This window comes from Ranitomeya variabilis, chromosome 1 (assembly GCF_051348905.1).
Source record: "Ranitomeya variabilis isolate aRanVar5 chromosome 1, aRanVar5.hap1, whole genome shotgun sequence".
Taxonomy (NCBI): Eukaryota; Metazoa; Chordata; class Amphibia; order Anura; family Dendrobatidae; genus Ranitomeya; species Ranitomeya variabilis.
In genome coordinates this window covers 262,542,099-262,560,306 of record NC_135232.1, presented here as the reverse complement: position 1 = coordinate 262,560,306, position 18,208 = coordinate 262,542,099, and the positions used below count along the sequence as shown (strand labels likewise).

Genomic DNA, 18,208 nt, shown 5'->3' with positions numbered 1-18,208 from the left:
CGTCACAGATCGTACCGTCGTAGCGATCAAAGTGCCACTGTGTGACAGTACCCTAACATGGCCTTAGAAAGATACTGTAAAGAAAGCATAGCTAACTGCATGGTTTAGGATAGACAAAGAGATGCCAATCAATGGGTTATTTAAAATGCAGAATTAATCTTTGGAATGATGAAAGGAAACAGTGCCACTTTGTGTCAATATAGTCTCTATATCTGCAACCACTGGTGCCAGGACCTTGAGAGATAAAGCACTTTTCAAGTTTGGCTAGTTCTTTTTGCACAGACTGTAAATTATACATAATAATCTGACACATCTCTACAACAGAAGGTAAAAGGTGAGTAGATCAATAATAGACCCTTGTTAAATGGAATCCGTCAGCAGGTTTTGCCATGTAATCGGAGAGCAGTATAATATAGGACAAGAGAGCCTGATTCCAGCGACGTGTCACTTACTGGACTGTTTGGTGCAGTTTTGATAGAATCCCTGTTTTCTGTGTTTTAGAAGCGGTCACATAACTAAGCTGTATCTAAACCCGCCCACACCTGACTGGCAGCTTCCTCGTGTACACTGTGCATTTCAGCAAGCAGCCAATCATTGGTGAGGGGCAGGTTTACACAGATTAGCTTGACTGCTGTGCACTTGATACCTAGTCCTGTACGTGACCGCCACGCGACCAATCACAGGCCGCGACGTCATCTAAGGTCTTTCAAGCGCTCATTCTTAGGAACGGAAGCTGCCGGTTACATCGGTAAGGTCCAGGCTGCGTCGGAGAGGTGAGTATATCAATATTTTTTATTTTTATTCTTTATTTTACACATTAATATGGATCCCAGGGCCTGAAGGAGAGTTTCCTGTCCTTCAGACCCTGGGAACCATACAGGATACCTTCCGATACTTGGTGTCCCATTGACTTGTATTGGTATCGGGTATCGGTGATATCCGATACTTTTCGGGTATCGGCCGATACTATCCGATACCGATACTTTCAAGTATCGGACGGTATCGCTCAACACTAGCCCTCACCAATCCCCATGATCCCGAAAAATGTAGACTCTGCTTGTCTCGCAAAACTTTATTTTTTTTTCTTATAAACTTTCGATTTTTTTTCACCACTTAAATAAAAAATAACCTAGACATGTTTGTTATCTATGAACTCGTAATGTCCTGGAGAATCATAATGGCAGGTCCAACACCCCAAAAAACAATTGTGGAATTGCACTTTTTTTTTTTCGCAATTTCACCGCACTTGGATTTTTTTTCCCACTTTCCAGTACACGATATGGTAAAATCAATGGTGACGTTCAAAAGTACAACTCTTCCCGCAAAAAAAGTCCTCACCTGGTCATATGGACAGAAAAATAAGGGGAGCAAAAAACGGAAAGGCAAAAATACCCCTGGTCATTAAGGGGTTAAATGGCAAAACCCTGCTGACAAGATTCCCTTTAAAAGTCTGCTAAATGAGGATGGAAGTTTGAAGGAGTTTTCCCCAAAGTGGGCATAATTCACTGGATAGGTGACAAAATCTCTGATTGCCGGGGACCCCATCACTGGGACCTCCACAGATCACTAGAATGAGGTTTCCGAACCACTAGTTCCTCAATAATGTATTACTCTAGCGATGAGTAGCTTGAATGAATCAAAGGTCAAGCATACGACTTGCTGCACTTTTAAAGGTCTATAGGGTAGATAGAAACAGCAGAGCACTGAACTCCCATAGACTTTGGATGGAACAGCGCATGCTTGTGAGGTCATGCGATGAGGAAGGATGGATGGTTCGGTTTGGCCCCTGGGGTGAATAAATGACACCTGTCACTTGAGAGAAAACGCTTTAATGATGCTCCTAAAAGACCATCAGAAATAAAGTGTACACAAGAGGTGCAAAAATATTACATTTTTCTCCTACAACCACACACAGGTAACATTTACAGCAATTTATGACAAAAACATACTATATAGATAACACTAGTTAACTAATGAATGAACAGACTATACAGAAATGCTGTTTGTATTTTTGCCATGTGCAATTTCATACCTTTCTGATGTCCTCCAGGCTTTCACCATTTACCATGCTAGCCACTTTTGGTGCTGGGATATCTTTCTGTACAGGTGCCACGTGTTCTCCATCTAAATGTGGATGTTGCTTTTGTTGAAACTTCAACATCTCAGGATTTTCAATAATGGTATTAGGAAGCTGGGACTCCGTTGTAATGGCAAGACTTTTCCCATAAGTGCTTTGGTGGATGTGATTCTTCAATTATATTTTTGCACAATAATAAAATAAAAAAACAACACAAATCGACTCAAGTTACAGCTAAAGGCTACGGTCACACTATCAGTATGTGGTCAGTATTTTACATCAGTATTTGTAAGCCAAAACCAGGAGTGGAACAAACAGAGGGGAAAGCTATAATAGAAACACGTCACCACTTCTGCATTTATCACCCACTCCTGGTTTTGGCTTACAAATACTGATGTAAAATACTGACCAAATACTGATAGTGTGACCGTAGCCAAATACTTTGCGAAATAAGTAGCATGGAATATTTTAATACCTTCTCTTCCTCGCTCAGTGGGTCACCCAGCTCATCTTGTGAGAAATCTAAGTATGCAACTGATCCATCCATGGAACACACCAATATGCCAAGCCCATTTAGAGTCCTAGAAGCAACCAAAGAACAGGATTTTGCCACTTATAATATTATATTGAAGGGGATGAAATGTAAAGATTGGTAGCAGCAGATGAGTTACAGGATAAAAGCTTTGGCTAGTTTTCCAGAGGTTGAGATGTGAATGGAACCCTTCTGGGATTATATTAACTGGAAGGGCAAAACTTCAGGCTTTTCTTTATTATTCAACATAGTGACAGCTCAGTACCTTAATTAAAAGAGGATGGAGCACTAGTGAGAAGTCGTTTCTAGTATGGATGAATGTATTGCTGGTCTGCACAATAGCAACAATCAATCTGTTGCCTGTGAACAGGGCAACCCAGGAAGGCATCGAGTAAGGGTACTGTCACACTCTGCAACTTTCCAACGATCACGACCAGCGATACGACCTGGCCATGATCGTTGGAAAGTCGTTGTGTGGTCGCTGGAGAGCTGTCACACAGACCGCTCTCCAGCGACCAACGATGCCGAAGGCCCCGGGTAACCAGGGTAAACATCGGGTTACTAAGCGCAGGGCCGCGCTTAATAACCCGATGTTTACCCTGGTTACCATCGTAAAAGTAAAAAAAAACCAAAAAAACAGTACATACTCACATTCCGGTGTCCGTCAGGTCCCTCGCCGTCTGCTTCCCGCTCTGACTGAGTGCCGCCGTAAAGTGAAAGCAGATCACAGCGGTGACGTCACCGCTGTGCTCTGCTCTTACTTTCCGGCCGGCAGTCAGTCAGAGCGGGAAGCAGACTGCAAGGGACCTGACGGACACCGGAATGTGAGTATGTACGTTTTTTGGTTTTTTTACTTTTACGATGGTAACCAGGGTAAACATCGGGTTACTAAGCGCGGCCCTGCGCTTAGTAACCCGATGTTTACCCTGGTTACAAGCGAACGCATCGTTGGATCGGTGTCACACACACCGATCCAACGATGACAGCGGGAGATCCAGCGACGAAAAGAAAGTTCCAAACGATCTGCTACGACGTACGATTCTCAGCAGGGTCCCTGATCGCTGCTGCGTGTCAGACACAGCGATATCGTATGGATATCGCTGGAACGTCACGGATCGTACCGTCGTAGCGACAAAAGTGCCACTGTGTGACAGTACCCTTACTTAACATGTGTGACTATCAGAAATGGACACCTAATGTCTTTTCTGATAACAAATCACCTTGAATTTCGCATGTAAATCAGCTTTCACCCCCTCTATGGTACTCTATCAATCTAGACAGTATTATTTTAGCCTTCTGGGAATACATTGTGAATTTCCACTCATCTATATTCTTATTAATAAGCTAATAGACTACAAGTAAAAAAATCACGAGGCTCAACTGTCATCATTTTCGGTATAACTGTGTGACAGGAGACCGTCTTTTCCCACGGGATCAATAAAGTGTATCGTATCGTATCGTATCGTATCGTCTAATCATCATCAGTAACAGTGATAAACATTTCTATCCCCAATGAAGAACTTGTGCAGTACAGTTAACGCAGTTTCAAAAACGCAGGAATAACTAGGGTATACCCTTGTAATTCCCATTAGTTCACCATGAGAGGACAATCCACATGAAAAAAAGAATGATGTAGTTTTCAGATACACAATTAGACAGGGTAATATATACAGTATACATACAAACATACAGTACTGGGAAAACGTTTTAGGCAATTATGGGAAAAATGCTGCCCAAGAGGCTCTTCATACATGTATTGTGACTGTCACACAGCAGCGACACATGCAGCTGCGGCGCCAAACAGCTGATTATCGGAAGCGCTCCAGGTTACCGAGGCACCTATTCGGTAAGTGCTATAGATATTCGGATAAGCTCTTATCCAAGGCTATTCGATCATCCCTACTAACCACACATCTTCGATGAATGCAATAAATGTAGCCTTGTGCAAATCCTTCTGTATCTTTTTGTAATCCCACACAGACTCAATGATGCCGAGTAAAGGACTATATGGGGGCCATATCATAATTTCCCTGCCTCATATTAATGGTCTTGTTGATGAGAAATGGTATATTCTTTTTTTATGTCAGGGGTGGGGAATCTTTTTTGCCAAGGGCCATTTGGATATTTATACCATCCTTCGGGGGCCGTACAAACTCCGCCCACAAAGTGCATGACTCTGGCACTGGTGTCAGGACGTAATCTTTCATTGCATGCCCTTCAATGTTCAGTAGTGAACACTGCGTATGTGTGCTAACAGAGCAAGAAGAAATTAATGAGCTGGTGGCAATCAAAATACAGCTCCCTGCCAAAGCACTGCGGTCAATGAGAATCTGCCCAGGGGGCGGATAAAAGGTCATCAAGGGCTGTAAATGGCCTGGGGGCCTGAGGTTCCCCACCCCTGCTTTATGGTAATGATTTCATCCAGGCTTTGGGGCGTGCGGTGCCTGAAAGAAATCCCTACCTCCTGTCCTCATATTAATATTTACCCCCTCCCATCAGCATCAGTTACGGCCCCCGAAATCCTGCACTCCGCACTCCCTCAGAAATACATACCTCATCCTCCCTTTTGTGGGCACTGCATTCAGGGATCTTCTGCACAGGCGCCAGCAATTCACTGTGAACTCCAGTGTGCGCGACGAAAATATGCTCTCCCCTCTTCCTCCCTGCACAGTCATCACTACGAACCATGTCTACATGGAGATTACAATATTCACCGGCTGAGATTAGTTCTGCTGCTTCCAGAGAAAGGTCACTGTCCTGTATGGTCCTGCTCACGGTATCCCCAAGATACCAAACCTTTAAAAACTCACACCGCGGCAAAAGAGGGCGAGAGTGCCGAGCCCAAAATCTCAAAACACCAAATGGTCCAGGTTCTCTATCTGCCGGTCCCTGGGGTCTTTAATTGAGGAACCATCTCATAAAGACAGAAGGGTTTTCAAGGCCAAGCGGGAGAAAAGCGGATCCACCGAAGGGGTTACTTCCCATTCCTTCCAAAATCAAGGGAAAGGAGTCTTGCCTCTATAGGCTTTGACTTGTGAAGCATTTGTCCGGTCGCTCTCTGTGCCAGCGAACTATTTTCTAGCCTTCCATCTACCCACTCCGAGGTCAGACTAAGGGAGAAGGACTGTTCGTCTTCCTGCCATCGCCACTGTTCATCAGAGGCGATGGGGCCGCACGGACACAGTAAATGCCTCTAGACATCCAAGGGGTTAACTCCCCGAGAATGGATCAGGGCTATTGTTCCAGCGTAGGGAAAAAGGGCAGGATGAAGCTGGGTGCAGAGGGGGCTACGTGGAGGTGACACTCCACGTTCCCATCGCTTGCTGGTGTGGGGAGAACGTTAACCTGAAGGGATCAGTCACCCTGGAATATCACAAATGTCATGTCGGACGCTGTTCATTCTAGGTCGTTCGACAGACAGCGGTAATTCCGATTTTGTCCACTATGCGCTCAGTGGCGTCGGCTAGATTTTGTCTAGCTGGTCAGGGGTTAATTTAGCTGGTGCTCGGATTGGAAGCTGGGCCAAGCCCACTGCCTTTAAATAGTTCTTCTGAACATTGGGCGTCACCGATTATAGCTTCTGTCTAGTGCTTGGTTATCTCGGTCTGGAGTGTAACGGTGTATAAGATACACAACGTGTTCCACAGATCGTTGCTAAAAAAGACGGTGGGTCTTGTGGACGCGACACCAATGCCTTCTCCAGTCTTGGTGGATGGTAATTTGGAATTTGAAGTCTCCAAGGTGGTTGACTCTCGTGTAGTGCGTCGCACTTTACAGTACTTGGTACACTGGCGTGGTTATGGGCCTGAGGAGAGGTCCTGGGTACCAGCCTCGGACATTCATGCGGATCGGCTGGTCAGTATGTTTCACCGCCGCCATCCGGACAAGCCGGGTCCTATAAGTCGTGAGGATCCTGGGGTCCCTCGTAGAAGGCGGGGTAATGTCATGTCGGACGCTGTTCATTCTAGGGCGTTCGACAGACAGCGGTAATTCCGCTTTTGTCCACTATGCGCTCAGTGGCGTCGGCTAGATTTTGTCTAGCTGGTCCGGGGTTAATTTAGCTGGTGCTCGGATTGGAAGCTGGGCCAAGCCCACGGCCTTTAAATAGTTCTTCTGAACATTGGGCGTCGCCGATTATAGCTTGTCTAGTGCTTGGTTATCTCGGTCTGGAGTGGTGAGCTAGGAGTTGGAGTATCGTATCTGGTGGTGTATTTCCCTTTGTCTTATTTACTCCTTCCTATATTTGTATTTGTTTTGCCCTGTGCACTTATTGTGTATTCCTGAGTGACTGCGGCTTGGTTCATATTTTCAGTTATCCTTGTCTGTGCTAACTGTGGGTTTTGGTGTATGATCTCTTCACTGGGTGGTGGTTTCAGCCTAGGGTTGAAACAGGAGATAGGGTGAGGGTGGAGGCCTAGACATGCACACCATCAGTGTAAACTCTAGGAGAGGGTCAGTCAGGATTTCCCTAGTCTGAGGGAAATTGCAGGGGCACGGGTTATTAGCTCTTGCCCACCTAGGCTTCCCGTGACAACGGACATGCCCATCACAAAAACGATGCACGAAGGGGTATGTGGAGGAGATACTCTGCATTCCCGCCTGTTGTCGGTTTGTAATCTGAGGTGTAAGAATCCTCCGAGACAGGCTGGCAAAGGCCTCGGCCGATAGTCCCCTCTATCACTTTGGCCAGTGACGACATGGACTGCGACAGCGACGAAGCCCGCTCAGGGGGGCTATTTACACTTGGTTCGGTAGCGGCGGAGGGCTCCTGAGCGCATTCGGGATCACAGTCCATGCAGAGTGGGATACTATGTCCCTGCGGTAACAAAGTCTGGCAGGTTGTACATGAGGTGAAGTACACCGTATGTACCTTGTTACTCTATTTAGATGTCATAGGGAGTGACATAATGTACCACGGTATGCCCCTTGACTCCTTATTCTGCTAATATCTTCCAATAGGGAGTGTAGTCCAGAGGAACTGCAGGAAAGGGCCAATGTGAGCTGATGTGTCTACTGCAGGGTCAGAGCTCTTACTCAGGTCCTGTTGCCCGCGAGTTCTGCAGGTCCGTTGTGCCCCTTTAAAACGCCATCGGGACCTACTTGGCGTGGGGGAGCGCTGAGAATCCTGCTGCAGGAGCTCACCGCCAACCAGGATTCGCTTACCTGCGGTGCACGTGCCGGCATGGAGCTGCCGTGGATGACTGGGCTTCAGCATGGATGGGGAGGGGCCTTCCATCTACCCACTCCGGGTCAGAGGAGGGGAGAAGGACTGTTCACCTTTCTGTCATCGCCGCTGTTCATCAGGGGTGATGGGGAGGGAGCCGCACGGACACGGTAAATGCCTCTGGACATCTAAGGGGTTCACTCCCCGAGGATGGGTCAGGGCTGTTGGTCCGGCGCAGAAGGCGTGATGCGCCTGGGTGCACGTGGAGGCGACACTCCATATTCCCATCTGTTGGTGGTGAACGGAGAGCGGTACCCTGAAGGGATCCGTTGCCCTGGAAGATCAGACATGCCCATAAAAAAGGTTCAGAAGGGGGTACGTGGAGGAGACACTCCGTGTTACCGCCTGTTGTAGGTTTTGAGAGAACAGAGCCCTTAAGGGATCCGTCGCTCCTCTGTAATTGACAAAAAAGATGTAAAATAAAGAAAAAAAAGCAAAGTCAGAGCACATTTGCCTCCTTCTGACGGTCAAAAGACCTTCAGAAAGATTTAACAGACTCTGGAGTTGTGGTACATTGTTCTATTGTTCAGAGACACATGCACAAGTATGGCTTTCATGTTAGAGTCATCACAATAAAACCTCTCCTGCGTACTCACCATAAAATTCACTGTCACAATTATGCAAAAGAACATCTAAACAAGCCTGATGTATTTTGGAAACAAGTCCAGTGGACCGATGAGGTTGAAATAGAACTCTTTGGCAAAAATGATCAAAGGTATGTGAGTAGAGAAAAAAGGGCACAGAATTTCAGGAAAAGAACGTCTTGCCAACCATTAAGCATGGAGGTGGATCAATCATGCTTTCTGGTTGTGTTGTAGCCAATGGCATGGGGAACATTTCACGGGTAGAGGGAAGAATGGATTCAATTACATTTCAACAAATTCTCGATGGTAACGAAACACCATCTGTAAAAAATCTGAAGCTGAAAAGAGGATGGCTTCTACAAATGGATGATGGATAATTAATGGCTAATGATCCTAAACAAATGTCAAAATCCACAATAGACTACCTCAAAAGGCGCAAGCTGAAGGTTTTGCAAATGGCTTCAACAGTCCCCTGATCTGAACATCACTGAAAATCTGTGGTTAGACCCCAAATAGCAGTGCATGCAAAACGACCCAAGAACCTCACATAACTGGAAGAATCCAAGGAAGATTGGATAAAAATCCCTCAAACAAGAATTGACAGATTCTTGTCCAACTACAAAATGCGTTTAAAAGCGGTGATACTTGCAAAAGGGGGTGCTACTAGTTGCTAATTATGTAAACGTTTTCATCGGCCCATTTTTCTTTTTGAGAGAGAGATAATTTGGGGGGGGTCTAAGTAGGAAGTAAATGTGTCATCTTAAACTTTAGGCTTTTTTAGAAATAATTTAATTGTCAACTTGCTTAACTGTTCACAATAAGTAATTTTGTCCAGGGGTGCCCAAACTTCTACATGCCACTGTATATATTGCACACACACATACATAATATAATAATAATAATAATACATACATACTATACAAACACACACACACACACATATATATATATATATATATATATATATATATATATATACACATACACACACACACACATTATATATTACATATTACACTGCTCAAAAAAAGGGAACCCTAAAATACCACATACTAGATGCAAATCTTTATTCATTACATGGTGGAATGTGTTGAGAGCAATAAAACATAACAATGATCAATGTAAGTCAAAATTAATATCCCATGGAGGTCTGGATTTGGAATGATACTCAAAATCAAAGTGGAAAATCAAATTACAGGTTGATCCAATTTCAGTGGAAATGCCACAAGACAAGGAAATGATGTTCAGTTATGTGTGTGCTGCCTCCATGTGCCTGTATGACCTCCCTATAACGCCTGGGCATGCTCCTGATCAGGCGGCTGATGGTCTCCTGAGCGATCTCCTCCCAGACCTGGACTAAAGCATCCACCAACTCCTGGACAGTCTGTGGTGCAACGTGACGTTGGTGGATGGTGCGAGACATGATGTCCCATATGTGTTCAATCGGATTCAGGTCTGGGGAAAGGGCGGGCCAGTCCATAGCTTCAATGCCTTCATCTTGCAGGAACTGCTGACACACTCCAGCCACTTGAGGTCTGGCATTGTCCTGCATTAGGAGGAACCCAGGGCCAACCGCACCAGAATATGGTCTCACAAGGGGTCCGAGGATCTCATCTCGGTACCTAATGGCAGTCAGGCTACCTCCTAGCGGGCACATGGAGGGCCTTGCGGCCCTCCATAGAAATGCCACCACACACCATTACTGACCCACTGCCAAACCGGTCATGCTGAAGGATATTGCAGGCAGCAGATTGCTCTCCACGGCGTCTCCAGGCTCTGTCACGTCTGTCACATGTGCTCAGTGTGAACCTGCTTTCATCTGTGAAGAGCACAGGGCGCCAGTGGCGAACTTGCCAATCCTGGTGTTCTGTGGCAAACGCCAATCGTCCAGCACGGTGTTAGGCTGTGAGCACAACCCCCATCTGTGGATGTCGGGCACTCAGACCATCCTCATGTTGTCGGTTTCTAACAGTTTGTGCAGACACATGCACATTTGTGGCCTGCTGGAGGTCATTTTGCAGGGCTCTGGCAGTGCTCCTCCTTGCTCAAAGGCTGAGGTAGTGGCCCTGCTGCTGGGTTGTTGCCCTCCTATTGCCCCCTCCACGTCTCCTGGTGTACTGGCCTGTCTCCTACTAGCGCCTCCAGCCTCTGGACCCTACGCTGACAGACACAGCAAACCTTCTTGCCATAGCTCGCATTGATGTGCCATCCTGAATGATCTGCCCTACCTGAGCCACTTGTGTGGGTTGTAGAGTCCGTCTCATGCTACCACGAGTGTGAAAGCACAACCAACATTCAAAACTGACCAAAACATCAGCCAGAAAGCATTGGTACTGAGATGTGGTCTGTGGTCCCCACCTGCAGAACCACTCCTTTATTGAGTGTGTTTTGATAATTGACAATAATTTCCATCTGTTGTCTATTCTATTTGCACAACAGCATGTGAAATTGATTGTCAAACAGTGTTGCTTCCTAAGTGGACAGTTTGATTTCACAGAAGTTTGATTTACTTGGAGTTATATTCTGTTGTTTAAGTATTCCCTTTATTATTTTGAGCAGTGTATATAGAATTACTATGAACTTAAAGTAGTGTGTGTGTGTATACATATATTACACATCGGGACTAGTTAGCAAATTCAGTTAAAAAAACAATAATAGGAATAGAGGTTTCATATATATTAATTACCATGAGATGTCCATTATAGACTTGTCAAACAGGTCGTGGATTACCACCAAAGGTCTCTTAAGGCAAGTGAGCTACAACAAAGAGAGAAATTAAAAATGCCCATATGAATGTGCTATGCAGATTAATAACACAAATATTATGTGTCTGAAATCTATACAATTTGATTTTTGTTTTGAGGAAAAATTAATTCTACTACCTTAGTGGAGCTTAAAGAAAATAAAGTGCTGTAAATCAGAAATTTAAGAATAGCAACAGTCTAAACATCTAAGCCAGGATCACAAACTGCAATCCACTCTGAATAGGTTTCAGATTACTGTGATGAATCAGCAGGATGCAAAATGATGTGCAATGATTCTGAATTGATCAGGAAATTATGTGTTTGTATTGTGATTAGGCTACGTCCCCACGGTCAGTATTAGGCAGCACTTTGGATGCAGCACATGTCCACTCCGTCCAAAGCGCTGTCAGCTTTTGAATGCAGGTGATTCCGCACTTGTTCATTGAACCGTGCGGATTCACCGTGCCCAATACATTGGACTGGTGATATTTATCTTGCAGAGACTGAGTGTCTCCGCAAGATAAATAGACATGCTGCGGTCTGGAAAGACGCGCCGCATGTCCGTCTCCACAGGGAAGCCGGAGGCGTCTGAGCACACACAATGGAGAGATTTCTAGAAATTCCATCCATTATGCTGTAACATCTGGACCCTGTACGTAGCGTCCAACCAGTAGCGTTTACTGACCGTGGGAACATACCCTTAGTCATACGTTTCATCCCTTTTACGGTTTATCCCACACAAAACACAACAAGTGTAAGCTCATGGAGAGCTGCAGTTTTCCCTTCTACAGTGAAAGTTAATCTAAGAATTTAGGAGAAGAAAAAAAAAAAAAACTACAGTCAAAACACCTAATGTCTTAACTGCAACTACACTAAATATTTCTGGAAACAAAAGGATAGATTGCCTCACCCACACAGACAGTGAGCGGTCCTTGCTCCCCACTGCACAGCAGCAGTATGGACAGCCAGCTTTGCTTGAGCTTCCATTTTTTTGTTTCTTCTTAAAGATTTTTGGATTGAATTTCTGTTTGAAGAAAATGCAACATTATTTCAATGCTGTATCCTGGATTTAAAACACTTTATATTCATGTACAAAAAAAAAAAAAAAACACTATTCACACCAAGTAGGAATTATATTATTGTATTTGGCTGTTTGGAGACGCCAAAAGGTCCACGTGACAACAATACATTTAAAGAGAAAATGTTAGCAGCATCAAGATCTGGGCACAAGGTGGTGAGACATTAGCTGAAATTGATATTTAAGCTTTAAAAATGACAACTGAGTTTGATGATTTGATTCAAATTGCATTGCAATGAGAAAAACAATCATGTTTCCTATAAAAGAACACAAAAGAGGATTCCTACCACCACTGTGACAGCTTTTCGATGACCTACAAAGTCCATGTTCGTTTTCCAACCATCACGCTCAATAATCTGTGCTGTAGGACCAGAGTTGTTCATTGCATGAGCAGATACAAGGTAATGTCCATCAGGAGACCAACTAAGACGTAAGACATGGGTAGTTCCTCCACACTAGAGTAAAGTGTAAGACTGTGTTAAGCAAGAGTTTATCTACAATTTTGGGATGCTGGGATCACTATATAGCCGGTACCTCATCAAATGGTTTTGTGATACTAGTTTCTAGCTGCCAATCCATGGTTCTCCAGACTTTTAGGCTATGGTCATCAGCTTGAGAAGCTATATATTTTCCCACAGGGTCCCATGTCAGTCCTTTAACAAGTCCCGAATGACCTCTCAATGTGGCTATAATCTCTGTAAGATTATGTCAAATATTACCATTTTTCAAAACGTTAAACTATCATAATTATTGATAAAATAATTATATTTTGAAGTCATATACATTTAGCCGACCTACCAGGAAATTTGAAGGCATTCCATATAACGATGGTGTTATCAACACTGCAGGAAGCCAGCCATGCATCATGTGGAGACCATGCGACATCCATTACATCTGAAAGGTGTTGAAAGACAATACAAAATGTATCAAACACTATGCAGTTTACACAACAATACTAAAAGCAACGCACATTGTTACTTACCTCCTGAATGATTCCTGAGAATGGAGAGGCAACGCCACTGTTCTACATTTGCCAATTTGCTACTGGAGCCAAAGACAGTACTGGGTCCGATGTATCTGAAATACAGAACAACATTAAGGATAAGGCAGAAGATAACAGTCTTGTAGATTGGAAACCATTGCACACATGGGCCTACGGAATGGTTTTCTAACTAATGTTATGGATTCCTGGTTATGTACAGAAAATCTTTTCATATGTACAGTTCCCAGGAGTTAAAGGTGTTGTCCGGCGTTAGGTTACAAGTCTGCAGTCACTCTGAGACTGCAGACTTGTGAATTCATTTTGAATTTGACCACTCTCCGATGCCGGCGCTGAGAGCGGGCGGCCATGTGACTGCAAGTATGCAAAATGCAATAATTCCAACTAGTTTGTGTTCGGCCTCACCCAATACTCTTGCATTGAGTGATGCTGCGAAAATCTAGTCGGCATGTGACCAAATATGCAAATCACATACTTACGGTCACACATCTGGCACTGGAAAATTCTCACAATGCACGCAATTTGATGTTTTCACAAGTTTGCAGTCACAGAGTGACTGCAGTCTTGTAGCCCAAGGCCGGACAACCCCTTTAAAGGTGCTTTAAAATAAAACATGCCAACATTCAGGTTTTCATCCAAGAAATCCATCATCTTTATAAAGGCTATTGGGAATTTTTCCAAATTTTGGCAAGATGCATATTAACGCCAGTGATGAAAATTCTCGATAATGTAATACTAGTAGTCAGAATTCTTATCTAGCAGGTAGTGGTTATGCAGGCTGGGTGAGATGGGTGTATGCATAATGAGTGTGTAAACATTATATTTCAACATATATAACTTTCAGTTCAATAAATGTTAAACAAAAATAAACAGTTAAATTCTCACTAAAATATTTGCTGTAGGAGATGGATCTTTAGTAATGTATCTGTGAACCTGTAGACCATTTAGACAACTTAACATGAACCTGTCAGCAGAATCCTGCCGTCATACTTAAACACAGCAACATGAAATACAGACAGGCTCACTATAAGGAATGCACTATGTTTTACTCTGGAATACAGTAGAAAATGTTTCAGAGAAATGTGACGGGTGAAGAGCAGTTTCTGCCATCTGCATATACGGAACAGACCCGTGAATTAAGTTGAAAATGCTTTAATTAGTCGCAAGATTGTTTTTGTTATATGTCCGCAAGTATGGAAGGTAGCTAAGCGTTTCTGTAACTTCCTAGCTCGGGTACCTCTCCCTCCTCCGGCATCGTGAGACACGGCGTCAACTACACGTGCCACAGCGGGGTGCTTGCGTCTAAAAGTGTAAGTATTTTGGTGCGGCTAACTGTAAGCTACAGAAGTTGTCCACTTCTTGTACAACTTCTCATACCCCTCGCTTGGCCCCAATAAGATAATAAAGTTTATAATCATCTCCTGTGCTGGCGCCATTTCAGCAGTCGCTCTCTCAGGGCTCCGATGCAGTTGTTGCGACATGTGAAAATGGCGCCCAATCAGCTCCTGTCGAAATTAACACAAAGAGGAAGTCAAAGATCAGCTGCTGCCCGGACTTCCTCTTCATGTTCAATATGTCTGAAGGTGGGGACAGTGACACCAGCACTGATTGGGCACCGACGTCACAACAGCCGGACGCAAGCCATGGGGATATTGAGTGCAGACACCGCGGGAACAGCGCCAGCACGGGAGGCGAGTATAGACTTTATTATTTTATGGGATCCAAACATTTTTATGTCCTAGTAGTGGAAAATCCCTATAACAAATTCAGTCCAAAAGAAGCCAAGACGCAGTGTGGACAGTTGTCCTCACCCAGATTTCTTCCACACCATGATGAGCTTGTCATCTCCTCCAGATGCTAAATAAGCTCCACTGTTGGACCATCGCACACAGTTCACACAGGCTGAAACAAAGAGTGTAGAGTTTTATTCAGTTCCGTAGTGACAACATGACAGGGACAACAAGCTGGCTGGTCTTCCATTCCTAAGTTCTTTCACATCACAAGAAATGTGAACCCACCAAGCAGTTATTTGCTATGTACTCTGGTACCTAAGTGGTTGTCCATCTGGCACAGCATCTTGGGGATACTTTCATTCTTCTCATCTTCTTCCTTAACAACAGGTGGCATATTCCATATGACAACCTTTCCAGAATCTTGCCCTGGGAAATAACAATCAACAAACAACTGAGTCTGTAAATTACAATTATGCTAGACACGCCACAAAACCAAGTAATAAACCAAACGTGTCCATGCGATGCTGTAGCGTAAAAATTTAGGAGCTGCAATTTAGCTACAGATAAAAAAAAAAAAAAAAACAACCCCATTAACCAGCAAACAGGTTGCTCTAGGCAAAGCTACATGTGAGAAAACATCTAAAATTAGATTTGTTTGTGAATTTATTGGGTTTGAGAGCTGACAGTCCTTAGACGTGATGTTGCAATGTGACACAACAGACTCCATGCCACACAACCAGGGTCGCCGTTTACTCCTGCCCCCAACATCCCACCAATACCACATAAGAAGGCTAAGTGCACATGATGGCTTTTAGACACCGGCGTACTACTGACTTCTTCCTGCAAAAGACGCTCCAGAAAACACTGCGTGTTTTTCCTGAAACTTCTTTCTTTATGTGTTTTGCAGCAACTTTGCCACAGATGTAGTTTTTTAATTGTGTGTATTAATCATGAGTGGCATCCAAATGCAAGCCGCCAGAACAATGCTCAGGTCACGTCTTTTAACTGCTTTGGAAGCCTGAAGTCGTTAAAACAGACTGCACGTATGCACAGCCAGTCGTTTGTACATTGCTATGATTATGTGAAAACATTCCGCTGCTTTTTGGGGCTCGCTCACACCAGCGTATACATGGGACGAGTGCTATCCTGTGTTTTATCACATGTCAATCGGACCAATGTTATACCATGGGGCAGTGCTGATCGGCGATTTTATTCTTACACCGATTCAGCATGAGAAAAAAATTGCAGCACAAATCGGATGGCACTCACCCACTTAAGTCTATGGGTGTGTGGAAAACATCGAACTGCACTCGGATGACCTCTGTGTGCAGTCCAATTTCTGCATATCCACACAATGGAGGAGATGAAGAAATTTTGTTGTCCATCTTCTCCTCATCTGTGCTACGATTCTCTCATCCGAGAATCAAATTACACGTAGCCGACACCCTGATCAAACTCGGATGTCATCCAAGTGCAGTCTGATGTACTCGCACAGAGTCAATGGAGAACACAGAGGAATTATGTATCCAGTCTTCTCCGCACCTGTGCTGCCATTCCCTCAAGAATTGGATCCCAGCAAGTGACGCTCAGATCAAACTGTGACAGTCTGAGCCGACTGTCATTAGCATAATCGGCGCGATTCTCCACAAGAGAGGATATACGAACGTGAGAGAGCCCTTAGACACTAATGACCAATAATGGATGAAAATCAGATCTAGCTCACCACTGAACAGTGATCCATGTTTTGTCATGCCACATCCTCCCCCAAATTAAAAGCTACCCTCTGAATGAGGCCCGAGCTGCATCTTAAGTGCATCCTAGCTGTCAGCTACATTACAAGGTACGGCCACAACCGCACACGAGACAGGCACATACGTATAACAAGACCGGCACAATCCACCATGAGCCCAAAACACACCTTGTCCTCCTGTCGCAAATTTTGTGCCATCGGGGTGTATGTCCACGGAAAATATTGGTTTTCCTAAAACGAGAGATAGTTTGGTTTAATTCTCAGAGAAGCTAGGCAAGATATCAGTAAGGCACAATGTGTGTGACTGTGGCAGCGGAGCTCTGCCCCAGGGGCCCCGTGCCAGCTGTGCAGGTGACAGACCCTGCCCCCAGGGAGCAGCTCCTCTGCGGCTGGTGCGGAGCCCGGGGGGCGCTGGTCACAGCTGCGGGCTACTGCTCCTCCTGGCACCGCCAGGGACCTCGCCCATCGCCGTCTATGGCAGGCACACATGGACACAACACGCTCATCCCCATGCAAACTCATGACCGTTCAAAGTTGCGCAGAATTCGGCGACCTGTGCAACTTGTGTGGCCCCTGGGGGCCAGTCTCCCCCGCCTGCTCCTCCCTCACCATTGTGATTAACCCAGGTGGGTTTCAGAAGCTTCATCGTCCCGCTGTGCCCGGAGCAGGGTGTCAGCTCCGGCCGCCCATTGAGCACCGGAGCTTTCCCCTGTGCAGGCTTCTCGGAGCCGCCTCTCAGCGCCGCTCCATCCCGCTCCGGCACCCGCACCAAGACCGGAAGCCCGCGGGAAGTAAGGTTTAAAAATGTCCTACTGGAAACATAGACCTGGAAGCAGGCGTTCCTCGCTAACAACAGTGTAGCGGAGGGAGGGACGGACGCCTGGTGTGACACGCGACGACACTGGTGGCATTCAGAGCCCCCCGGGAGCCTGCTCACACCTCAGCCTGTGAGGAGGGTCTTTGTGACGGGCTAGGGGGCAGCTGCTACTTCCATCAGTGACTGCCGTAGCAGGAGCTGCCTCCATCACACACGTGTAGCATGGCTGTGTGACAGTAGCACGGGGCAGACATTTTCTGGACTTCTTGTCATTAATGTGGAGATACTCAGTGTTCAGTCACTCCCCAGCCCAAAATGGCTGCACACAGGCACCAAATGAACCTGTGCAGTAAATAGCTTGTCCCTTCCAGGCGAGCTTTATCCACTAAGCAGGGGTGTGAGGGCCACAGTGTAAGACTGGTCCCCAAAATATTGTGAGGTCTTCTGTCAGGAGCGTACGGAGGCGCAAACCAAGGCGCCATGTTCCCACACTTGAAGCAACGACTTGCGCTGCGTTGCGACCTCATGACTGCAACAGAAGAGTCACAATTGCGTTGGATTCTCTCTGGTCACGTGCGACTGGTGACTGACTTGCCCTAGACCTTAATGTGAGTCGCACGTGACTACCATTTATCTGTAACGGTGTGTTATTTATGGTAAAATAGTCGC

The 18,208-nt window shown here is 45.3% G+C and overlaps 1 protein-coding gene across 2 annotated transcripts in view; it reads right to left on the bottom strand.

Moving 5' to 3' along the window:
• HIRA (histone cell cycle regulator) overlaps positions 1–17,787 on the bottom strand; it is a 49,897-nt gene extending 32,110 nt beyond the window's left edge. Inside the window, exons 1-12 of one of the 2 annotated variants that reach the window (XM_077293415.1) lie at positions 17,332–17,787; positions 16,891–16,953; positions 15,288–15,398; positions 15,051–15,141; positions 13,222–13,316; positions 13,038–13,133; positions 12,774–12,934; positions 12,527–12,694; positions 12,072–12,185; positions 11,104–11,174; positions 2,553–2,658; positions 2,033–2,248 (exon numbers count right to left, since the gene is read on the bottom strand). In XM_077293415.1, coding sequence (XP_077149530.1) covers positions 2,033–2,248; positions 2,553–2,658; positions 11,104–11,174; positions 12,072–12,185; positions 12,527–12,694; positions 12,774–12,934; positions 13,038–13,133; positions 13,222–13,316; positions 15,051–15,141; positions 15,288–15,398; positions 16,891–16,953; positions 17,332–17,368 — 1,329 coding nt within the window. In that variant the 5' untranslated portion in view covers positions 17,369–17,787. Of the gene's footprint in view, positions 1–2,032; positions 2,249–2,552; positions 2,659–11,103; positions 11,175–12,071; positions 12,186–12,526; positions 12,695–12,773; positions 12,935–13,037; positions 13,134–13,221; positions 13,317–15,050; positions 15,142–15,257; positions 15,399–16,890; positions 16,954–17,331 lie in introns of both variants that reach the window. The other variant, XM_077293416.1, reaches the window with a different exon arrangement.
• Positions 17,788–18,208: the final 421 nt, after the last annotated feature.